This window comes from Caretta caretta, chromosome 1, assembly GCF_965140235.1.
Source record: "Caretta caretta isolate rCarCar2 chromosome 1, rCarCar1.hap1, whole genome shotgun sequence".
NCBI lineage: Eukaryota > Metazoa > Chordata > Testudines > Cheloniidae > Caretta > Caretta caretta.
The window spans coordinates 93,570,737-93,591,237 of NC_134206.1; the positions used below are offsets into that span (position 1 = coordinate 93,570,737).

At 41.9% G+C, this 20,501-nt stretch overlaps 1 protein-coding gene across 6 annotated transcripts in view; it reads right to left on the minus strand.

The window, feature by feature from the left end:
- Positions 1-393: 393 nt before the first annotated feature.
- Positions 394-20,501, minus strand: part of LOC125638031 (uncharacterized) — a 165,248-nt gene continuing 145,140 nt past the window's right edge. For 2 of the 6 annotated variants that reach the window (XR_012668848.1, XR_012668850.1), the window contains 4 exons: positions 19,513-19,608; positions 9,578-9,704; positions 7,419-7,503; positions 396-1,351 (listed from right to left, as the gene is read on the minus strand). Coding sequence is in view for 2 of the 6 variants with exons in the window: in XM_075129288.1 (XP_074985389.1) it covers positions 1,260-1,351; positions 2,800-3,385; positions 7,419-7,442 (702 nt within the window). In the remaining 4 variants the exon portion in view is untranslated. Of the gene's footprint in view, positions 1,352-2,799; positions 3,386-7,418; positions 7,504-9,577; positions 9,705-19,512; positions 19,609-20,501 lie in introns of all 6 variants that reach the window. The other 4 variants (XM_075129288.1, XM_075129290.1, XR_007357136.2 and 1 more) reach the window with 4 other exon arrangements.

Below are 20,501 nucleotides of genomic sequence, written 5' to 3' on the forward strand. Positions count from 1 at the left end.
TAAACTGCAAGGGGTACTTTTCAATAGTGCTGCAAGCCCTGGTGGATCACAAGGGATGTTTCACCAACATCAACGTGGGATGGGCGGGAAAGGTACATGACGCTCGCATCTTCAGGAACTCTGGTCTGTTTCAAAAGTTGCAGGAAGGGACTTTATTCCCAGACCAGAAAATAATTGTTTGGGAAGGTGAAATGCCTATAGTTATCCTTGGGGACCCAGCCTACCTCTTAATGCCATGGTTCATGAAGTCATACAAAGGCACCCTGGACAGTAGTCAGGAGCTGTTCAACTATAGGCTGAGCAAGTGCAGAATGGTGATAGAATGCTTTTTGGATGTTTAAAAGCATGCTGGCGCAGTTTACTGACTCGGTTAAACCTCAGCGAAACCAATATTCCCACTGTTATTACTGCTTGCTGTGCGCTCCACGATATCTGTGAGGGCAAGGGGGAGACGTTTATGGCGGGGTGGGAGGTTGAGGCAAATCGCCTGGCCACTGGTTACACGCAGCCAGACACCAGAGTGATTAGAAGAGCACAGGAGGGCGTGGTGTGCATCAGAGAAGCTTTGAAAACCAGTTTCGTGACTGGCCAGGCTACGGTGTGAAAGTTCTGTTTCGTTCTCCTTGATGAACCCCCCCACCACCACCACCACCTTGGTTCACTCTACTTCCCTGTAAGCTAACCACCCTCCGCTTCTCCCTTCAATCACTTCTTGCACAGTCATTGTTGCTTCACATTCATGCATTCTTTATTCATTCATCACACAAATAGGGGGATAACTGCCAAGGTAGCCTGGGAGGGGTGGTGGAGGAGGGAAGGACAAGGCCACACAGCACTTTAAAAGTTTAAAACTTATTGAATGCCAGCCTTCTGTTGCTTGGGCAGCCCTTTGGGGTAGAGTGGCTGGGTGCCCGAAGGCCCCCCACACCGCATTCTTGGGTGTCTGGGTGAGGAGGCTATGGAACATGGGGAGGAGGGCGGTTGGTTACAGGGGCTGTAGCGGTGGTCTGGGCTCCTGCTGCCTTTCCTGCAGCTCAGCCATACACTGGAGCATATTAATTTGGTCCTCCATCAGCCTCAGCATTGAATCCTGCCTTCTCTCATCACGCTGCTGCCACCTTTCAGCTTCAGCCCTCTCTTCAACCCACCACTTCTCCTCCCGGTCATTTTGTGCTTTCCTGCACTCTGACATTGTCTGCCTCCACACATTCGTCTGTGCTTTGTCATTGTGGGAGGACAGCATGAGCTCAAAGAACATTTCATCGTGAGTTCATTTTTTTTTTTTTTTGCCTTCTAATCTTCGCTAGCCTCTGGGCAGGAGAAGATCCTGTGATCCTTGAAACACATGGAGCTGATGGAGAAAAAAAGGGACAGTGGTATTTAAAAAGACACATTTTATAGAGCAATGGGTACACTCTTTCATGGTAAACCTTGCTGTTAACATTACATATATAGGGCATGTGTTTTCGTTACAAGGTCACATTTTGCTTCCCCCCACCACCTAACCCCTCCCTGCTCCCCATGGCTAACGGCGGGGAACATTTCTGTTCAGCCACAGACAAACAGCCCAGCAGGACCAGCCACCTCTGAATGTGCCCTTAAGAAAAGTACCCTATTTCAACCAGGTGACCATGAATGATATCCCACTCCTGAGGATAATACAGAGAGATAAAGAACGGATGTTGTTTGAACGCCAGCAAACAGACTGTCAAGGTTCCTTCCCCACTCTGAACTCTAGGGTACAGATGTGGGGACCTGCATGAAAGACCCCCTAAGCTAATTCTTACCAGCTCTGGTTAAAAACTTCCTCAAGGTACAAACTTTGCCTTGTCCTTGAACCCTATGCTGCCACCACCAAGCGTATTAAACAAAGAACAGGGAAAGAGCCCACTTGGAGATGTCTTCCCCCAAAAAATATCCTCCCAAACCCTACACCCCCTTTCCTGGGGAAGGCTTGATAAAAATCCTCACCAATTTGCATAGGTGAACATAGACCCAAACCCTTGGATATTAAGAACAATGAAAAAGCAATCAGGTTCTTAAAAGAGAATTTTAATTAAAGAATCACCTCTGTAAAATCAGGATGGTAAATACCTTACAGAGTAATCAGATTGAAAACAGAGAATCCCTTTAGGCAAAACCTTAAGTTACAAAAAGACACAAAAACAGGAATATACATTCCATTCAGCACAACCTATTTTACCAGCCATTTAACAAAGGGAAATCTAACGCATTTCTAGCTAGATTACTTACTAACTTAACAGAAGTTCTAAAGAGCATTCCTGCTCTGGTCCCGGCAAAAGCATCACACAGACAGACAGAGCCTTTGTCATCCCCGCCCCAGCTTTAGACAAAGTAAATTGTCTCCTAATTGGTCATTTTGGTCAGGTGCAAGTGAGGTTATCTTAGCTTCTTAACCCTTTACAGGTGAAAAGGTTTTGCCTCTGGCCAGGAGGGATTTTATAGTTCTGTATACAGAAAGGTTGTTACCCTTCCCTTTATATTTATGACACATACACTGCAATGCTTTGTTCTGCAATGATTCCCGAATATGTGCTACTGGCCTGGTGTGGTAAAGTGTCCTACCATGGTGGACGGAATAAGGCTGCCGTCCCCAGAAACCTTTTGCAAAGGCTTTAGGAGTACATCCAGGAGAGCTTTATGGAGATGTTCCTGGAGGATTTCCGCTCCATCCCCAGACATGTTAACAGACTTTTCCAGTAGCGAATGCCAGGGAAAATTAATCATTAAACATGCTTGCCTTTAAACCATGTATACTATTTAAAATGGTACACTCACCAGAGGTCCCTTCTCCGCCTGGTGGGTCCAGGAGGCAGCCTTGCGTGGGTTCATGGGGTACTGGCTCCAGGTCCAGTGTGAGAAACAGTTCCTGGCTGTCAGGAAAACCGGTATCTCTGCTTGCTTGCTGTGAGCTATCTACAACCTCATCATCATCATCTTCCTCGTCCCCCAAACCTGCTTCTGTGTTGCCTCCATCTCCATTGAAGGAGTCAAATAATACAGTTGGGGTAGTGGTGTCTGAACCGCCTAAAATGGCATGCAGCTCATCATAGAAGCAGCATGTTTTGGGCTCTGACCCGGAGCAGCCATTTGCCTCTCTGGTTTTCTGGTAGGTTTGCCTCAGCTCCTTAAGTTTCACGTGGCACTGCTTTGGGTCCCTGTTATGGCCTCTGTCCTTCATGCCCTGGGAGATTTTGACAAATGTTTTGGCATTTCGAAAACTGGAAGGGAGTTCTGATAGCACGGATTCCTCTCCCCATATAGCGATCAGATCCTGTACCTCCCGTTCGGTCCATGCTGGAACTCTTTTGTGATTCTGGGAGTCCATCACGGTCACCTCTGCACTCACCTGCAGCTTGCCACACTGGCCAAACAGGAAATTGAAATTCAAAAGTTTGCGGGCCTTTTCCTGTCTACCTGGCCAATTCATCTGAGTTGAGAATGCTGTCCAGAGCAGTCACAATGGAGCAGTCTGGGATAGTTCCTGGAGGCCAATACCATCTAATTGTGTCCACAGTACCCCAAATTCAATACAGTAAGGCCAATTTCAGCGCTAATTCCCTTGTCGGGGTGAAGTAAGGAAATCGATTTTAAGAGCCCTTTAAATTTAAAAAAAAAAGGCTTCGTCATGTGGACGGGTGCAGGGTTAAATCGATTTAACACTGTTAAATTCGACCTCAACTCCTAGTGTAGACCAGGGATTAGTCTCGCATTATTAGAGTTAGAGTTAGCCTGACTCTTGCTGTATTCCTAAGAAAACTAAGATGTCTGCATTCAAATTCCCTTTATCCCATTTTCCACTTCCATGCTCCCCCCTCTTGTGTTTCCAGCACAACTATCCGTCTTAAACCTCCATTTTCATCAAAATTTGCATTTCTGATTCTAGATCTAATGGTTCAGCCTCATGGGTTTTGATTGGATGCAACGACAATGCATGGTTAGTATGCACATAGAAGGTGTTATTATTATTATTGCATCCTTAACAACAATAACATAATCCTAAACTGAACAACAACAATAAAAGCATTAACATTCCCACTGTAATAATGTGATGGGGTTGTTCTATAGCCTTAATCACAAAACACAATACATCATAATTAGTACATAAAGTAGACACTCTATAGGCTGTATGAAAGGCATACTTTTCAATTTGATATATATTTTGAAGCATATGAATTTCATCTTGTAATTCAGAGATTTTACGGACCTCTGGTAGGAGTGAAGGCAAATTTTGGAACCAGTCAGATACTAAGGCAGTCCAATTAAAGGGTGTCTAAAACCTAAGGGCTGATTGTAGGATTCTATCTGCAGGCCAATAAATAATATGATTGCCTGCAGCAGTGGTGAGATTAAAATGTATGTCTTGCAAAGTGGTGGCCTTAACGTACACACAACTGTCATCAGCTTGGAAGCAGGTGTCCTGTCAGGGTAGTTTCTTGTCCCATACCTTCCCAACAAACATTGTCATGAACAGTGACAACTTCCCCTGGCTTCAGTTTTCATACACACTGAAGCTATGGGGGTTCTAAAGGCCAGAGTGTCCATTGACTCCCTATCTCTAGCCAAATGTTGGGTGTTATTCCAGGAGCACTGACTATAAATCGGTTATGCATACCAGGTAGTTTAATTTCCCAAATGTCTTGGTGAATTATCCAGTCCCACATGCGACCTCCCCATGGACCCGGCAGGATTTGGTATGTGGGAGCCCACATCTCTCCAATCAGTCCGTATGCTTGGAATGAGCACTGTGAACGTCTGCTCTTCCACCCAGAAAATCTCCAAGTATGTCTCCATTCCCACAGATCAGATGATGCTCCTGAAGTATCTGTAAGGGCAGTGGGCCAAGCCTGATGCTCAAGGCCAATCTGAATGGCCATGAGCTGATCGTTCAGGAAATCCTGAATTTCTGAACATGCCATATCCCACTGCAATGCCTTCCCAGCCGCCATGATATTTTGCACCATCATTGTCAGAAGTTTCTGGGTCATTGAACTAAGGGTGGAGATAACACATAATTCACCAACTGCAGCCTGTACCTGGGTTAATTGTGCTCCAGTAATAAGACCTGTGGCTTTTTCCAACTGTCCTACTTTTTCTTCATGTTGTTGGCCTTTATAAATATTCCAAATTTCAGCTGAGCTATTGGCACCATCCCATAGGTGTCCAGCCAAGTCCCTCTTCTTTCTGGAGGAAACCCAGGCCCTTTGCTGTGCAAACTGAATGGCAGCCCCTTTTGAGCAATTAGGATATGTAGAGGTGACCTGAAAACTGGATAAAGGCAGCGTGAATTTTATAGTCCCTAGTGTAGTATTAATCACAGTCCATCGATAGCCTAACACATCTCTCTTTGGTGAAGTACCGTACCAAATCTGTCAGCTAAACACTTTCATATATTTCCAAGAGGCATTGGCATTAATAGCATAAGAAGGGGTATATTGCAATATGGTGCAGCTTAAATGATTAGTTACTGGGATTATTTCAATGCAGCTAAAATTTCCAGTGGCAGAACAGACTCTTTGGGTCTACGTTTGATTATTCAGTAATTGGGTGACTAAATAACAATAAGGGCCTCTTTCATCTAACATACTGCAGACTCCAGGAACGGCCATCATATCTACCTCGCTATAGAACCCATTAATCTCAATTTCCGATTCTTGGGGCTCATTTGTAGTGATATCATATATTTCTATTTCCACAGACCCATTTGTTTTCCACTCAATTGTTCGCTCATATGACATTTCTGAACTTTAAAAAATAAATTTTGTGAACAAAATTTCAGTAAATCACTAAGATATAATTGGCCATTGGGTTTCATTAGAATATTCAGTATTGTCTGTATTTGGGTAAATTACAGGGGTTGTGGCAAAGGTGGAGGGGATGGTGGGGGTAATGTTTGTGGCAGCAAGGCATCTTTGGTATTCGTCATTGGGAAGCCAGTTAGGGAAGGCAGTACATTCTGATGGTACTTGTCCGTAAGCACAAAGCCCAGACCCTGGAAAAAAAATCCAAGCCACCACTCAACTCCACATTCCCAAGAACGGTCCCCACCCTGCCAATATACGATACTCCGTTTCCTCCACCAGGGCCAATTTTTAATGTCCTTTATCGTCAGGAATTCCTGGACCTCGGTGGCTTCAGCAGAGCCAGTGTTCCTTCTTCTCTCTTGAAACAGTCGTGGTTTAGCATTATGCAGTGGAGAGGTTACTAGCACATCAGCCTGTAATGATTTGGTTCTTCTAGCAAAATCCAAATGCATGGTAGTTCTGTCAGTGGACAAGGGAGAGGTTACTAGCAAATCACCTTGTCCTTTTTTCTCCTGCTGTCCAGAAGGAGAGAGAGACCGATCATCAGTCGGAGGGTCATCCCGAGGTGGAGGAGCCTTTTTTCAGTGAGAAGCATGGGTCCAGGCAGTCAGTCCTTGGCACCTCACAGTGGTGTTAACAGGACTTGGTAAGGGCCCTTCCAGCACGGGGTCAGGGTGGTCTTTTGTTGATGGACCTTTATGTAGACCCAATCTCCTGGTTCCAGCGAGTGGCAGGGTTGCTCAGGATCCTTGGGTAGTGCTTCTTTCATCTGTGTATAAAGAGACCTAACACATTTCATTAGTGCCTGACAATAATTAAGCATTGTGTCATCCATAAAACGAATGTCCATCTGGGCGAAGGTCAGTGGAGGCGCTGCTGGAAGTCGCATCAGGTGCCCTGTCAGGATCTTATGAGGACTGAGTCCAGTCTTTCGATTGGGAGTGGCCCTTATGCTCATCAATGCTAATGGAAGGGCATCTGGCCAATTTAAGTTAGTCTCAGCACAGCTCTTGGCTAGTTTATTTTTCAAAATCCCATTTTGACGTTTCACTGTCCCGGCAAACTGCAGGTGGTGGGGGCAGTGGAGGTTGGATCTGCAAAGCTGCACATAACTCTTTTACAATCTGTCCAGTAAAATGAGTTGCACAATCACTGTTGATACTCACAGGTATGCCAAATCGTGGTCAAAATCCTTAAGCAAAAGTTTCACAACAATCTTGGCATCTGCCCTTCTGCAAGGGAAGGCCTCAACCCAGTTTGAAAATACATCAACGAAAACTAACACATACTCATAATTACAACATTTAGACATTGGAATAAAATTAGTCTGAATATTTACAAAAGGTCCCCAGGGTAATGCCTGGAGTCTCAAATGCAGGAGGGCAGGGGGCTCTAGGAAATCATCCTTGAGAATTTAAGCTCTGATTCTTACTACTGACTCAACATACAGGTCAAAAACTTCATCCCAACTTACAGATTCTCAGGGTCCAAGCATGGTTCCTCAATGGTTCTCAGGGATAGAGAGATCATGTTCCTCAAAAGTACAACAACTTTTATTAAAATATTAGAAAACCATCTACAAGAAATACTTACCTTCAGAAGTGGAAATGATACCATCTTTGGTGTAAGACAACAGATTTTGCCAACTCACTCTCCTCTTCTAAAGGTACTGGATTATCTGTTGAAATTGAAGATGTGTTTATTTATCAATTCTATTAGTGTTCACTTAGTGGCAATAACAGCCTTTCACACCCCCACAGGGAGGTTTTCTCTCTTCGCTCACCCTACTATGGCAAGATTTCTGAAAGGTTTGTCAAATATCTCCCCATAAATCAGAGACCCTACCTCTCCCATGGTCTTGAACCTAGTCCTTAATGGTCTTATGAAGCATCCGTTTGAACTAGGGTTGTCAATTAATAATCACAGTTAACTCACGCAACTAACTCAAAAAAATTAATCACGATTAAAAAAGTAGTCATGATTAATTGCAGTTTTAATCTCACTGTTAAACAATAGAATACCAATTGAAATGAATTAAATATTTTTTATGTTTTTCTACATTTTCATATATATTCTTGTTGTAATTGAAATCAAAGTATATATTTTTATTACAAATATTTGCACTATAAAATAAAAGAAAAAGTGTTTTTCAGTTCACCTCATACAAATACTACAGTGCAATCTCTTTGTCATGAAAGTGAAGCTTACAAATGTAGATTTTTTTTGTTACATAACTGCACTCAAAAACAAAACACTGTAAAACTTCAGAGCTTTCAAGTCCACTCAGTCCTACTTCTTGTTCAGCCAATTGCTTAGACAAACAAGTTTGTTTACATTTACAGGTCATAATACTTCCCTCTTCTTATTTACAATGTCACCAGAAAGTGAGAATAGGCATTTACAAGGCACTTTTGTAGCTGGCATTGCAAGGTATTTACATGCCAGATATGCTAAACCTTTGTATGCCCCTTCATGCTTTGGCCACTATTCCAGAGAACATGCTTCCATGCTGATGATGCTCATTTAAAAAAATGTGTTAATTAAATATGTGACTGAACTCCTGGGGGGAGAATTGCATGTTCCTGCTCTATTTTGTGTGCATTCTGCCATATATTTCATGTTATAGCAGTCTCAGATGATAAGTCAGCACATGTTGTTCATTTTAAGAACTCTTTCACTGCAAATTTCACAAAACGCAAAGAAGGTACCAATGTCCTATTTATAAAGATAGCTACAGCACTTGACCCAAGCTTTAAAAATCTGAAGTGCCTTCCAAAATCTGAGAGGGATGAGGTGTGGAGCATGCTTGCAGGAGTCTTAAAAGAGCAACATTCCAATGCAGAAACTACAGAACCCTAACCACCAAAAAAGAAAATCAACCTTCTGCTTGTGGCATCTGACTCACATAATTAAAATGAACATGCATTAGTCCACAGTGCTTTGGATTGTTACAGAGCAGAACCCATCATCGGCATGGATGCATGTCCCCTAGAATGGTGGTTGAAGCATGAGGGGACATATGAATCTTTAGCACATCTGGCAAGTAAATAATCTTGCGACACCAGTTACAACTGTGCCATTAGAATGCCTTTTCTCACTTTCAGGTGACATTGTAAACAAGAAGTGTGCAGCATTATCTCCTGCAAATGTAAACAAACTTGTTTGTCTGTGTGATTGGCTGAACAAGAAGTGGGACCGAGTGGGCTTGTGGGCTCTACAATTTTACATTGTTTTATTTTTGAATGAACTTATTTTTTGTACATAATTCTACATTTGTAAGTTCAACTTTCATGATAAAGAGATTGCACTACAGCACTTGTATTAGGTGAATTGAAAAATATTACTTCTTTTGTTTTTTACAGTGCAAATATTTGTAATAAAAATAAATATAAATTGAGCACTGTAAACTTTGTATTCTGTGTTGTAATGGAAATTGATGTATTTGAAAATGTAGAAAACAGTCAATATTTAAATGTTATTCTATTATTGTTTAACGGTGCAATTAATTGTGCAATTAATCATGATGATTTTTTTTTATTCTTGCTATTAATAAAAAATATTTTTAATTGCTTGACAACCCTAGTTTAAACCACTAGCTAAGTGTTCATTATTAGATATATCTATGAAGACAGCCTTTCTGGTAGAGTTCACTTCTGCCCAAAGTATAGGAGAGTTGGGGGCTTTAATGAGAGACTCCCCTATTTACAGTGTTCTCTAGAGAGAAAATATCACTAAAAATCCAAGATTCTTACATAAAGTGTCCTCAGAATTTCACATTTATCAAACCATTCATCTCCTGGTTTTCATCTCAGAACTGCATCAGACTCTTCAAGAAGTCATAGTCCATACTCTAGACGTCAGGACTGCATAGTCTTCTATCTAGACAGGACAAAACCATTTAGAAAATCTCCTAGACTATTTGTATCCATTACAGAGACAAACAAGAATTTGGTGGACCTCCAGTTGTATTAAGATTTGTTACAACAGAGCTCATGTTGAACTCCCCTTTGAGAGTGATAGCATATTCTACAAGAGCACTATCTACATCAATAGCTTTACTTAAGTACGTACCAATTGCAGACATCTGTAGAGTGGCAACTTGGTTCCCAGTTCATACCTTTTCTAATCATTAAACCCTGATGCCTGCAGCAAAAATCAGATGTGGCTGTGGGCAACACAGTTCTCTATTCTGTATTAGACTCTGTTCTGAATCTCACACTTCCTTAGGGGGACACTGCTCAGGAGTCACCTGCAATGGAGTACCTACAGGGACACAAATCTGGTAGAAGTCTAGTTACTGCACAAGGTGAATAACCTTTCCTTCTTCTGGGATGAGTCATGGTCCTATCTCTCCTCCATTCCTGTGCTATAACATTTCCTTCTCTAAAAACATTCAGAAAGTAGAAATTGCTGATACTTTTAATCATCATTTTGTTATTTCTAACCTAAAGCTCTTCAGACCTGCTTCGTTACAGGCTATTAGTGACTAGAAAAAGCACTTGAGCTGCAGTCCCATGGTTTATGATTTTAACACAGTCCCTGACTGAATTGTATATAGTATTAATAAACAGCCAATAGTAAATTATGCAGCAAAAACACTTCCAATGGTGACCCACAATAACAAAAACTGGGTCATTTGTGTGGTGACCAAAATCCAGAGACAGAATTATAGTGGAGAATTTAAAATCTGACTGATTTTTATTTTATACAATACATAAATCCAAGTTTGAATCTATATTCTTCAGTTTCCAGGTCTCTCCCTTTTCCTCTCAAGTGAAATAATTTCCCTCGCAATTTCTACTCTCTCCGTGTTAATGCTCTCTCCGTTTCCCACACTGTTGTTGCCCTTCTGCCAGCTTTTGCTGCTGTCATCCGATATTGCTCCATATAATGTCTCCTGCTTTTCTATGTTTATTTCAGGCGTGAGCCATGCCTCATGCTCCAGTGATCACAGGTTCTTTTTTTCCACAGTAGAAGCACTTGAGAGTAGGAGTATGTGGAGCAGGCAACCAGCTATTGAACTAATGCCCAAATCTCATTGGCCAAAATATTAGGTGCCTTGAGTTAAACGCCTACATCCATATTAAATCACCTAAACTCATAGACTGATTTTCAGAAGCGCAGATCTCTACAAAAAGAAAAGGAGTACTTGTGGCACCTTAGAGACTAACCAATTTATTTATTTATTTACTAACAAATAAATTGGTTAGTCTCTAAGGTGCCACAAGTACTCCTTTTCTTTTTGCGAATACAGACTAACACGGCTGTTACTCTGAAATCAGATCTCTACAGTTTCCCAATACTTTCAGTAGGAGTTTCAGGCACTATGCTCCTCTGAAAATTAGGATGCTTACGTTGAGGTATCTAAATATGGATCTAAGTGTATAATTTTAGATACCCACATTTGAAAATTGTGACTTGTATTCTTAGATGTGATATCAGATATGTGAAATACAAGATTATTTCTAGATGGTTTCTCATGCGCCTATCACTACAATACATGTATTATAGCCCTCTAATTCCCAATTTATAATATTTATTCTGTGTGTTTTATTTAGTTCTTATTATAATTGAAAGTATTCTCCTTCTGTGCGCTCAGTAACTCTTATGGACACCATGGCTCGAAGACCCTATTCATATTTTTAAGACTTATGCCAAGAGCATTATGTTCATCTAATGGCAGTTTTACCTATATTTCTTAAATAACTGATGGTGTAAATGTGTCAACAACACTAAATCCCTCAGTCTGAAGCATGCATCCCTAATAAACATCTTACTCACATTACAAGAAGGTGAATCGCAAGAAGTGCACGATCTTATCTGAAAAATGAAATACATTGTAGTGCAAGATAATGCACATAACGGGTCTGAATCAGATTTAAGTTATGAAAAACTGGGAGAAATCATTGCAATATGTCTAAGTACAGAACACTCATTCGGGGAATAGGTGAGAGGGTTGCTGAGATCAATTAGATCATGTAGCTCTTGCAGACAGTGAGACCAGCAGTAATAAAACCTAGAGCAAAGAACATATTGCACAGTGTGCTTACAAGGTCAAACTGATAGTAATGATATGTGATGGCAGCACTGCAATAAGGTTGTCTAATATTGTATGCATCTGTTATTGGTTTTCATTACCTCTATGCCTGGAGTAAAGTCAGAAGTTCAATGAAATGACAGTGATTACCCAAAGGGGGTAGGCAAATTCAACACATAGTTCAGTACTGCAATCTGCATGAAAGCAGACATAACTGAACTTGATGCTCGTTCTACATGGCTTAGTGATGTTGGGAGCAAAGCTGAGTTTCTCCTGTTTTTTACTCATTTTTAAATTGATGTTACTTAAAGGAATATGGTTGGTGATTTTATTAAGACAGTTTATCAGAAGATACAGCAGCCCTCTCCATAATAATGGGATGATTAAAAATGTAAGCAGCTAGTGTAGTTCTGTCTCTAATGAATGTCAGACACAGAGTTATTGCTCATTGCAGAAGTTCTTGTTTTATGTAATAATGGGTGAATCCCTAAAAGTTCAGAGGTTAAGTTCAGTTTGGATGAGGCCTGTGACATTGCACTCTATATGATTTTATACAAATATGCTAATGAGTGTGACTATAATGTAACTGGAATATGCTTCATGCAAAAGGTCTCTTGTAACGTATCATTACAAAGCTTATAATCTACTGAGTGTGGTCATCCTATTTGTATAAATGTGTCACTCTTGTATCTGAAACTAGAAATATGAAACACAACTCTGAGGTTCTACTGTATTTATGCAAAGTGTGGGCTATTAATGGTGGTTTGGAATCTTAATGGCTCCCATTAACCAGGACAATTGACTGTAGATGTTTTACTTGTAAGTTTTATTTGTAAGTCTTCCTGTATAGGTGTGTGCTGGCAAGTGGGTAATTAAGTCTTACAGTGACATGTGATCATGTCACCTGAACTGGAATCCATCTTTAACTTGGTGCTTTTCCATTGAGAAGAGGGGTGGGAACCCAGAGGGACAAAGGATTCCTGCCTTATGCAAAACATATATAAGTGGGTAGAACAGAACAAATGGGGCAGCCTTCATGAGAAATCCTCTAGCTGTGACCTGAGCTGGAACAAGGGCTGTACCGGGGAAAGGATTGTGCCCAGACTAGGAAGGCGTCTAGTCTGTGAAATAAACTTATTGAAACATCTCTGAGGGTGAGATTTTATCTGTATTCAGTTTTATTACTGTACTAGGCTTAGACTTGTGTGTTTTATTTTATTTTGCTTGGTAATTCACTTTGTTCTGTCTGTTACTACTTGGAGCCACTTAAATCCTACTTTCTATATTTAATAAAATCACTTTTTACTTATTAATTAACCCAGAGTATGTATTAATACCGGCAGGGGTGGGAGGGAGAGAGAGAAACAGCTGTGCATATCTCTCTATCAGTGTTGTAGAGGGTGAACAATTTTATGAGTTTACCCTTTATAAACTTTATACAGGGTAAAACGGATTTATTTGCCGTTTCGACCCCATTGGAGTTGGGCATCCAAGTGTTAAAGAGAGGAACACTTCTTAAGCTGCTTTCAGTTTAAGTCTACAGCTGTTAGGGGATGTGGTTCAGAGGTGATCATGCACATTGCTCCTTTTAGGAAAATTCTCTCCATCTCAAGAATAACAAATACTCAGGCAGCAAAATGAGCACTCATGCAATGCAAACTTGAGACCCTGAGTGTTCATGGATGGTGTGATTCTCTGCTACTGTGCTGCCCCCATTCCAACATGTTATACTTGTATTCTCTCTCACCCACCTATGATTTTCCTCTCCTATGGCCTCTGTGGCAATCCTACAAAGAACAAGCTCCCAAGGAGCTCCAGATGTGTGAGAGAGCCCCCTTTACTAGGTGTTACGGGGATCCCTGAGTCACATATTATGGATGCTTTTAAATCTATAGAATCATAGATTCATAGGACTGGAAAGTACCTTGGAGAAAGTCCCTTGCACTCATGGTAGGACTAAATATAATCTAGACCAGTGGTTCTCAAAGCCGCTTCCCACAGCCCCCATTGGCCTGGAATGGCAAACCGTGGCCAGTGGGAGCCATGATCGGCTGAACTTGCGGATGCGGCAGGTAAATAAACCGGTCCGGTGCGCCAGGGGCTTTCCCTGAACAAGCGGTGGACCGGCTTTGAGAACCACTGATCTAGACCATCCCTGACCTGCTCTTAAAAATCACTCCAGTGATTCCACAACATCCCTAGGCAATTTATTGCAGTGCTTAACCACCCTGGCAGTTAGGAAGTTTTTCCTAATGTCCAACCTAAACCGCCCTTGCTGACTGTTATTTATCACCTTATTATCTTCTAAGGGTTTGCAAACTGATTGCTTAATTATTTGCTCCATTATTGTTCCCAGGTACTGAAGTTAAGATGACAGGTCTGTAATTCCCAAGATTGTCCTTATTTCTCTTTTTATAGATTTTTATAAATGTACCCATTTTTTGCAAAAGAGAAATGTGAAGCAGAAAACCGGCAGCTTCCAAAAGACGTAAACATAATGTCAGACCCCTTTTGCCTTGTATATTTCAGGCATCCAGGGAGTAGTGTATCTGGAGATGCTGCTCTTGAAACCATGACAAGCACTGTTTGATTCTGAGCCTTCTTGCCTGGCTCATCCTTCTCAGACATGTCTCATTATATACACAAAGGCACAACTGGACGCTGTATGGAAGTTTCCCATAGCTGTTTTTCTAACCCTGTGTGTTCAACCCCAATACATCCCCCTCCTCTCAGACATCAATATGTGTGTTTGTGTCCTTGCCAGGTTCTTATCCCTTTTCCCAGCCTCTCCAAAACTTTTTATTAAAATTGCTTTCTCCTATTCACTCACAATTAGTCATTTGTTAGTGGGAGCGATTCTATTTTGTTTGAAGATTGATTGATTGATTGATTGATATACACTCTCAGGACAGCCCATGAGGAGTGATCTGCTGCTTGAATACCTTAACTTGCACCTTCTGGCTTATCGGACATTTAATTCACATGGAGCACCTCTTTTGTGACCCAAAAATTCTTTTGAAAATACTGATTGAGCTCTCCTCCCCAAAACCATGCCTCAGTAATGACCCCTCGGAGCACAAGTGACCCAGGATGCTCAGGGAACTTGGCTGAACCAGAAAAACAGTCTTTAAAAATCCAGTGTAGGTCCAACAGCAACTTGTACCTGGTCTACTTTGGCATAAGTTTGTAGCCCTTTTGATACACTCTTCAGAAAGATGAACACAAATAATATCTAAAAAATGTTGATGATTATTTATTTGTGTAACGTTAATTTTCTCTCCAGTTTCACCCCTGCAGAGAATTATTCTATAACATTTCACTATTGCATATTATCTCTACAATTTTTGCACTTATATTTAATTTTAAGAGAAACAGAACTTGCTAATGTCCACTGTTTTATTTTACTTTTCTCCTCATTAAACTATGAATAGTCTTGTCTTGATACTTGTACGGACATGGCACTTTGAAAAGTTTTGTAATCTGTTTATTATTACCTTAACACTTATTCTTTATGCACTGTGAATCTTCCACTGGACAAAGGCATGACTACATTAGATTTGTCAATGTTTCAATTATGCTGTAAATTTTCTGTGTAACACTAGGTATAATTATGACTAATGCAGCCTGCACCAAATTAACTTTCCTAAAATGCTGAGACAAAAAGCATCCATTATGTTTCAGTTCCGAGGATTTCTGCTGAATAAGAAAACAGATACATGACAGCAATATTACAATGGTTGTAATTAGTTTTGCAATAACAAAGTATTAAAACTCAGAATTCATCATCTGGAAATGTGTGTGTGGGCGGGGGAGGGGGGGACTGTGAAACATTGTATGTGCTTCTGTGAAGGGCAGTGCAAGAGAGACTCCTGCTGGCTCAAACTCAAGAGAGATTAACACATTTTGGTATTTGTTGTTTTTCCTCTTATTATTTTATACTCATTATTATTTACTTGGATTACAATAATGCCCAGGGGCCCTGATGAGGATCTAGGCCCAATTGTGCTATGCATTACCTCTGGCCTCAAAGAACTCATAGTGTAATTTAAGACAAGAAATGAGTGATACAAATAGAAAGGAGGAGTGTGAGAGGAATAGCATAAGGGTAAAATCATTAATTTGCATAGCTTAGCTATCAGCAGTCCTCAGCAATGCTCTACATATGTAATGTATCAAGATCCTACTACATATGGATCATGTAGTACAGCATCTGCACATTTTATATAAATCATAGAATCAGAGGACTGGGAGGGACCTCAAGAGATCATCTAGTCCAGTCCCCTGCATGCATGGTAGGACTAAGTATTACCTAGACCATCCCTCACAGGTGTTTGTCTAACCTACTCTTAAAAAATCTCCACAAACTCCGTAGTCAATGTATTCCAAGTGCTTAACCACCCGGACAGTTGGGAAGTTTTTCCTAATGTCCAATTGCTGCAATATAAGCCCCTTGTTTCTTGTCCTATCCTCAGAGGTTCATGAGAACAATTTTCTCCCTCCTCTTTTGTAACAGCCTTTTTATGTACTTGAAAACTGTTATATACCCTCTCAGTCTTCTCTTCTCCAGACTAAAAAAAAAATTTTTTTTTCAGTCTTCCCTCACAGGCCATGTTTTCTAGAACTTTAATCATTTTTGTTGCTCTTCTCTGGACTTTCTCCAATTTGTCCACATCTTTCCTGAAATGTGGCACCCAGCACTGGACACAATACTCTAGCTGAGGCCTAATCGGCATGGACTAAAGTGGAAAAAAATATTTCTTGTGTCTTGCTTACAACATTACTGCTAATACATCCCAGAATGATGTTTGCTTTTTTCTGCAACAGTGTTATACTTGTTGACTCATATTTAGCTTGTGACTATGATGCCTAGATCTCTTTCCACAGTACTCCATCCTAGGCAGTAATTCCTCATTTTGTATGTGTGCAACTGATTGTTCCTTCCTAAGTGGAGTACTTTGCATTTGTCCTTATTGAATTTCATCCTATTTACTTCAGACCATTTCTTCAATTTGTCCAGATAATTTTGAATTTTAATCCTATCTTTCAAAGCACTTGTAACCAGTGGTGAGCTGGAGCCAGTTTGCACCGGTTCGCTGGAGCTGGTTGTTAAATTTAGAAGCCCTTTTACCCCGACAAGGACTTCTAAATTTAACAACCGACCAAAAGTGGCACCTTAGGCGCCAACTGTATGGGTGCTCCGGGGCTGGAGCACACAGGGGGAAAATTTGGGGGGAGCACAGCACCCACCAGCAGCTCCCCGCCCAGCCTCAGCTCACCTCATCTCCACTCCACCTCCTCCCCTGAACGCACCTCCCCGCTCTTCTTCTCCGTCCCCCGGCCAGTTTCCCGCGAATCAGCTGTTCGCTCAGGAAGCCTGGGAGGGCTGAGAAGCAAGTGGCAGCTTCACACTCAGGCCCAAGGAGGCAGAGCGCAGGTGAGCTGGGGCAGGGGGGCACGAGGAGGGCTGCAGCAGGTAACCCAGGGGGTGCGCAGGGGAACCACTCCCTGCCACAGCTTGCCTCCGCCTCCACCTCTGGGCCTGAGCGCGAAGCCGCTGCTTGCTTCTCAGCCCTCCGAGGCTTCCCGCACAAACAGCTGATTCGCGGGAAGCCAGAGGGGGCGGAGAAGCAGAGCGTGGCAGTGCGTTCAGGGGCGGAGGCACAGCAGAGGTGAGCTGAGGCCGGGCACACGGTGGGGAGCTGCCAGTGGGTGCTCCAGCCCCGGAGTGCCCATGGAGTCGGTGCCTAAGGTGCCACTTTTGATGTGATCAGTGGGGGGAGCAGCTGCTCCCCCTGCTCCCCTCCTAGCCAGGCTACCCCACCCCTAGGAGCCAGAGGGACCTGCCGGATGCTTCCTGGGAGCCACCCCAGGTAAGCACCTCCGGGACTCCCCACCTCGCCCCCCGGCAGGTCCCTCTGGCTCTTAGAGGCCACTACGGTGGCCCACGAGACCCTCCTGCCTAGTTCTGGTTGCAGGGGGGTGGATGGGGCAGGGATCCCGGGGGGTGGGCATCAAGGAACGTGGTGGGTTGGATGGGGCAGGAGTCCCGGCGGGCGGGGGCGGGCCACGACCCCCTCGTGGGGTGAGGAGGGAACTGGTTGTTTAGATTTTGGCAGCTCATCACAGCTTGTAACCCCTCCCAGCTGAAAACTTTATACGTGTACTCTCTATGCTATTATCTAAATCATTGATGAAGATATCGAACAGAACTGGACCCAGAACTGTATGGCTGAGGTTATGGGGCAAGTGATGCTGTTTGTGATGCTGTTTGTTCACAATTTCATAGCCTGAGTTGCACAGGCTGAAATATTGAACAAACAGCATCACTTGCCCCATAATCATAGCCGTACAGAATGCAATGCCATCCACAGCCTCAGAAACAACTCCTGACATTATAATCAAAGGGGATGATAAAGGGAGGTGCTGTAGTCATCATGAACAGGTCAGATTATGAACAGGAGATTGCCACGCAACTCTCCAACGCCACATTCTACAGGCCACTATCCTCTAATCCCACTGACGGTTACCAAAAGAAACTACACCATCCTCTCAAGAAACTCCCTGCTATAGCACAGGAACAAATCTACATGGACACACCCCCAGAGCCCTGACCAGGGGTATTCTATCTGCTACCCAAGATCAATAAACCTGGACATCCTGGATACCCCATCATTTCAGGCATTGACACTCTTACAGCAGGATTAGCTGGCTATTTGGACTCTCTCCTCAGATCCTGTGCTACCAGCACTCCTAGCTATCTTCAAAAAACCACCAACTTCCTGAGGAAACTGCAATGGATTGGTGATCATAAGGCTGGGATACATCATGGAAACTGAATGAGTTAGGGACTGAGGGGAAAAATAGTATGGGAGTATATAATTAGATACTGTATTATGGTGCATGAGCATAAGGGGAGCACAATTTAAGACTGCACAAACAATTTTAAATCTGGTACTTCCTGATTTTTGAGTGCAATTACTTTAATGAGAAGGGAGAGGGGATCAGAAGAGGCTAGGTGCCTGATGGCCTTTGAATTGTCCAGTCAAAAGCACCAGGTGCTCTAACCAGGCTGACCTCAGGAGTCAGTGTAAGAGGACTCCAAAAGCAGACCTTACGACTCCAGGGTGGCTCTTCCTCTATCAATCCTGCCAAAGCCCCTCTTTAATGTGGCAGGGCGGTGATCCTATACTCATTGCTACTTTCTTTCCTTGGCTTCCCTCATTGCCTCTTTCATCCCTCTCCCTTCTGTATTTCTTACATCAGAATGCTTTTCTTCCTCTCTCTCCCTTTGCTTTCTTAAATATTCTCATATCTTTACTCCTAGTCACCACCTGATAGTGCACAATGGAAAATCTTTACCTACTCCCAGTGTGTAAATTTGGCACTAAAATTGAAACAAAAGGGGCGCTCACATTGCACTAGCCCATGTGGAAAAGGTGCTGCTGTCCTCCAAGCCAGGAACAGGATGGGGAGCTACCCATCTGCTATTCAATGAAACAGTCTCTGGCTCTCTCCCACCCCACCAGCCTCCACTTTCACCACTTTAACTCTTGTTGCTGGAGAAAGGGAAGAAGTAGCCCAATTTATTCTGGAGTGATGGGGAGTAAAGGGAAAGGTTTTGAGAACTCAATATCATCTTAAATTCCTTACCATTTACAGTAGAAAGCTCATACCACATTAGCAGGTAGCTCTGGGAACTCTCCACTTTGCTGTCCAGGAGTTAATAAAGAGCTAAGCAAAGTTTATCTGGAATTAGAAAATCATTAATCTTAGCATTTCAGAAAGCAGACTTACCATTCCCAATATATGAATATGTCTGCAGCTGTGTAATGCTCAGTGCAGTCTGGCTCACAAATTAAAAACTGATTTAATCTATATTTTATAGAACATAATTTAAATGATTATATTCATTTAGAATCTATATTTTTAAATACTGGTCCAAGATTAGCTCAGATACACCTATTACAGCCTCTTTAGTTCAGTGGAATTGCACAAGTGTAACCGAGGACAGAATTTGGAGCATTTTTTTTTAATTATAGAAATAAGCATAGACCACATCTTCAACTGGTATAAACAGAGCTGTATCATTTCACATCATCTGAGGATCTGACAGCCATTCTTTTAAAATACAAAAGCACATTTTTCTGTATCAAATTTTAGGTCTCGTCCTGAGGCTCTCACTGAAATAAAACTCTCATTGGAGTAATATCTGAAGAATCAGCTCCTGAGTAGTCAACCACAGCTTTACTGAAAAAAATAATATTTTTATTAATCTTTACTCTGTCCTGGAATATCAGTCTGAACTCTCATTTTGAATATAAAAAACTACCATCTAAGAAGAACTGCTGAAAATGTAACAGTAAATGTTATTGCTATAGAAAAATCTGATGACCCATTTGTTTCTATGCTTAGTGCAACAAAAGACACATTTATATACATATATATTGTAATTAATTAATTCAATAAATAAATAAATATACAACTAATTCATTGTTTGTATATGTTGTAATAAATTCAATTAATTAATGAATTAATTACAACATTCTTTAGATCACCAGTAATGTAACACTCACTTCCTCGTTCCTTCTTGGAATATGGGAATCACAGCTTTCTTGTTGATAAGCATCATATTTCATATT